This window comes from Montipora foliosa, chromosome 9, assembly GCF_036669935.1.
Source record: "Montipora foliosa isolate CH-2021 chromosome 9, ASM3666993v2, whole genome shotgun sequence".
NCBI lineage: Eukaryota > Metazoa > Cnidaria > Anthozoa > Scleractinia > Acroporidae > Montipora > Montipora foliosa.
This window is the reverse complement of record NC_090877.1, coordinates 18,936,359-18,941,358: the sequence shown is the minus strand read 5'-3', so window position 1 is coordinate 18,941,358 and position 5,000 is coordinate 18,936,359. Positions and strand designations below refer to the sequence as shown.

At 39.5% G+C, this 5,000-nt stretch overlaps 2 protein-coding genes across 3 annotated transcripts in view; both read left to right on the top strand.

Moving 5' to 3' along the window:
* The window catches only part of LOC137971108 (collagen triple helix repeat-containing protein 1-like), a 15,442-nt gene extending 14,482 nt beyond the window's left edge, over positions 1-960 (top strand). For both annotated transcript variants that reach the window (XM_068817831.1, XM_068817832.1), the window contains one exon: positions 487-960. In XM_068817831.1, coding sequence (XP_068673932.1) covers positions 487-834 — 348 coding nt within the window. In that variant the 3' untranslated portion in view covers positions 835-960. The remainder of the gene's footprint in view (positions 1-486) is intronic.
* The window catches only part of LOC137971106 (uncharacterized), a 135,800-nt gene that overhangs the window by 43,027 nt on the left and 87,773 nt on the right, over positions 1-5,000 (top strand). The window lies entirely within an intron of this gene.

Here is a 5,000-nt window from a genome sequence, read left to right as displayed (position 1 = left end):
GGGTTTTGGATGTAAATGATAATAAAGAAATATGCACATCTCTCAGACTCTGTGATGCGTCCGGGGAAAATTTGAGTGACTTTCTTCTGACTTCAGGTTTAAAGGTTTTTTTCACGTAGTCTTCCGTTTTCAGTGGAAGTTTCAAGTGACATTCACTATTTACTTCAAAATTCACAAAATAACCAATATTTTAAGGGTATAGAAAGAAAGAAAAAAAAAATATTTTTAATGGGTTGATGTCCTAGGTTAGCATCACTTTCAAATACGATTTTTTCAAGGACAATATGAAACCTGAAAGATTGCGATGCCACACACAAGCAGTTTTCCTGTGTTAAACCCGCGCCATGTGAGAAAAATGTCAGTTCTTAATTCACAGAAATGCAAGCGAAAAAGTGGCCCACCAATCCGTCAAAAACCACTAAAACAAGAAAATGTTAGGTAGTGTAACTAGCTCCACGGTTTTAGGTAATTTCACTTTTTTTTTAGGATTGTCTGTTTACAAAAGCCAAAGATGACACCGCTCTCCGTGTTGTTTACCAAGGCAATTTGTACATGCACTGTAACACCTGTTGTAAGCGATGGTTCATTACCTTCAACGGTGCAGAATGCAGTGGCCCAATGCCTGTTGATGTGGTGCAATGGATACAAAAAGGAGTCGGCCATGATGAACACAGACCTTTATCAATAGAGGGTTACTGCGAGAATATCCACAAAGGCAAAATCCGTGTTGGGATCAACATCGGAAATTGCAATGGTTATGGTAACTCTGATGGCCATACTGGATGGAATTCAGTGTCTCGTTTGATGATCGAAGAAGTTCCTCGGTCCCAGTAACAAAGCAGCGTCATGTTTCAACTTCTGAGAGGGTGTCGGATTAGCAAATCAGTACGAAATGATAGCAGGCCGAAGATTGTGTCCTAAACTGAGGTTGACGGTGCATTTTTCAATAAATATTTCAAACGCCAGCTTTTGTATTTGGTTTTTCTTAAAAGAGTAGCGAGTCTGTGGCATAAACTTTCACCCAGGCCCCCTGATTCGTTCAAAGGCAGGATAACTCTATCCGGTGGATAAATCACTATCCAACAGTTTCAATCAGTGTGCAAAGATTTAGGTATTTTCTCGCGAAAAAGTAAAGTTATGTTCTAAAACCAGTTTGAATGTTATAACGCAAAGTATATCTACTCTCTGGATAGCGACGTATCCACTGGATAAAGTCATCCAGTCTTTGAACAACTGCGGCCTGCTGACTGAAAATCGGTTGTGGATGAAAAAGTAGGAAAGGGAGGATAGGGAAAGTGAGGCGTTATTTTCTAGAAGGAAACGATTTTCACTCTGGTAAAATTCGTGAGAAGTTTTATTCGTCATTCCTTTCACTTCAATTTGGCCTCTAGCCAACTAAGAAAAATACGAATGAATGAATTCACCAACGAACGAACCAACAAATTAAAAAAGAAAGGCGGACGATAGAATGAACAGATAGAAGCCAGGTGCACTAATGTGAGATACGTTTTAGTCCCCATCCTTTGACTCTTCAATTTGGCTTCAAGCCGACCAAGAGAAATACGAATGAATGAATCCACCAACGAATCAACCAACAACTGAAAATTAGAAAGAAGGACGACGGAATGAGCAGACGGATTCACTGATGAATAAATGGATGTATGGAATAATAAAATCCACTGAAAAACCAATCTTCGAATAAGAAATTTTTATTGTGACAATTCATGTCAACAAATTTTGACAAATAGCCATTGTTTATATAAAATATGATGAAAAGCACCTAAATTCACAAAGGAGTAAATTCACACAGTGAACCCAAACGTCAGGTGGGCATTATAGTGAACAAAATTTACCTATTAACTTCCTTTGGCTGATGTCACCTTTGTGAGTGTCGTATCGTTCAATGACGTCATGATTCCCGCCTTTTTCCCCGTCTTTTTTATAAAGCCCAGCGGTATTTGTAAAACTTGACTACTTTGAAACACAATAAAGTCGGAATTTATCAATATTTAGTCTCCATTTAGTCTCGTGGCAAGAACAATATCTCACTCGTTCGCTTCGCTCACTCGTGAGATATTGTTCTTGCCACTCGAACATAAAATTCATATCTTCTCGCCACCGTGTAATATCCTCTATGTATGAAAGAATAAAATCCACTGAAAAACCACTCTTCGAATAGGAAATTTCTATTGTGACAATTCATGTCAACAAATTTTGACAAAAGCCATTGTTTATATAAAATATGATGAAAAGCACCTAAATTCATAAAGGAGTAAATTCACACAGTCAACCCAAACGTCAGGTGGGCATTATAGTGAACAAAATTTACCTATTAACTTCCTTTGGCTGATAATTCGCAATGACATCATCACACGGCTCTTCCTTGAGGATAACTTCAATAAACCCTAACCCAGATCCAATCATCCCTCACCCCCACCATCTACCCCTACCCTCGGAATAGACATGCCGCAATGTTAGAACCCCACATCTCTTACTTGAAGCAATTGTATCTTAAAACATCATAATCATCATCAGAGTTAGGATATCGCAGTGGAAGGGGGGGAAAGGCTTTGCTGCAGCTACAATGTTTCTTCAGGCTACTCTATCCCGAGATATTTCCTGGATATCGGCAATGGACAATCCAGCAATAACGAAAGATATTCAGTACGTGTTTTCTCCACCACGTCCTGGTAGTGCCAAGAGGGCGCCTCCACTGCTCTTTAGGCTCCTAATGCAGTGCGACTAGTTTTGAAGAGTAGGGTTATTTTACATTCCTTTCACTTTATGGATCTGGGCCAGGTTTTTAGAAAGCTGATTAATAACAATCCATGATTGGCGTTAACTTTGGGTTCATTTTTCAACTTTTGGGTGAAAGTTTCCTATGCTTATTTTATTTTGTTTTTTCAATATTGACTTTCTCTAATGTAAAATATTGCTGAATATCAGCGTCGAACAACATTTGGGAGGAATTCCTTGGTTAATTTTTAATCTGGGATTAGCGTTAAACGGCTTTTGGACAACCATGCCAAGCTGGGTACAAGAATGTTACTCAGCTGCGTAGGGACTGGGAAAATTAGTGAAAATAATGGCCACTGGGTGGAGAACACGGGACGAGGACTTGTTTATTGACGTTCACTTACTCTTTAAAATAGCGGGATGAAACAGAACTTATACCAGCACTGGGAGAAGGAAGAGGTAAACCAACAAAAGATGTCACTTCCATTGCCCTTCCTAAAGCAGCGCTTGAAATCACGAAGGAAGAGCAGTCGATTCCAATGGGTTAGACTCGGCGGGGAAAAGCCTCTCTGGTGAAAGCTCGTGCTTTGACAGAATCACCTCCAGTTAGGAGACCAGGAGGGAAAGTTGAGAAGCAAATTTCCGGCATAAAGTTCCTTTGTTGTGTATCACTTTGAAGAGAGTTTGTCTCCGCTAGCTATTTGAAACGCTAAAAAAGTAATTATCTAGCACTTAGAGTAAAAGCATTATCGCAAATAGTTCATTCATATATTAAGAAAGTTGTGACATATCGATCAAAGCATACGAATACCCAAATATACAAAAATTAACACATTTTTCAAAATCACGGGAAGAAAGATTGCCCGCCATGTTGATAAACCATTGATTCGTGCCGTGACGTCACACTGGTACTTTACATAAATCTTTACTGAGACTGATAAGACGAATTATCATACTTGCGAGAAAAATAGCCACTTCTGATCATTAAGTAATACTTTACACACTGGATTTGTCCTATTTTGGCGCAAAAAAGCCCACTTAACCATACGTGATTTTAATTAGGATTTTTCACATTTTCAGGAGTTTTTACGGTGTTTTTAGAAGTAAAGCCGGAGATTCGAGAACTCATTTGTCACAATTCCGGATCAAGATTTGTAGGCCATCTTTTGCAGTATTTGTATCCAGACCAGTGAGATTTACCTGTGCCGAGCAACGCGAAGTGAAGGTTTCATTCGTGGGTTACAGGTACGATTTTTGTCATATAAGAAGGATTGAATTGTCGCCGGGTGACTACAATAATGAGGCTATTTTCAGTGTTTTGAGATCATGTTACAGTTGCCAGTTCCTCCTCGTCACTTCTATGCAAATTTAATTTTGATTAAGTTTTTGCTGTTATTAATTTTATGACGCCAGATTTTCGCCTGAAATTGCACTTTCTCGTTTTCTGACCACAACCCGCAATTTAAGGTTGCACTGAAGAATATTCCTTCAGTTTTCGTGGGGCTGTCTTTAGCTTGAATATCGATGACTATTAAAGCAAACATATATGACATCGATTTGATGTTATTCGCGACATAAATTGATATTCACAGACCACAGGCTCACTGTGTGCCACATTGGTAAATATAGAGAACATTGAGTCGAAGTTTAGGTCTGGAATTTGGTAGAAAATGGAAATAAAAATCGATGAAACTTACTATGTGGTGAGCTGTTGTTGTCTTTAATACGTACACGAAGTTTCGGGGAAAATGGACCCCGTTCACCTCCCTTCATACTATAGTGGCAAGGTAGGAGACTGAAGCCAGCGTCGGGACTCCGATCGACCCAAAACAAGCACGATTTTTTTCGCGAAAATCGAATCCAGTCGCTAAATAAACACGCCAGGCTCGTGGAACATGAATTTTTCTAAACCATGAATCCACTGAAGCATCTCCAGGTAGCAACGCGACGCCACCAGGCTCCGTAGAACTTGTAAGTTAACCTGCTAAAATGGCGGCCAGAAACCGTTGTCCTCGCCAAGTGTCCAATTCAAAATGGCACTGAACTCGAGACGCCCGGTGACGAGTATAATAAGTTTCCCTGGAGGGAGGGGAGTCCCAAATCTCACTGAGCAATCTGTGTGGGGTATGGTTAATGTACACATGAATGGAAATTAGAGTGAGGATAATAATAGTTAATAGTTCATAGAATTTAAGTTAATCGACAAACATCTCTGTCTCACTCACTTGAAAGTACCCACATAGACCGCGATATTTACTGACTTA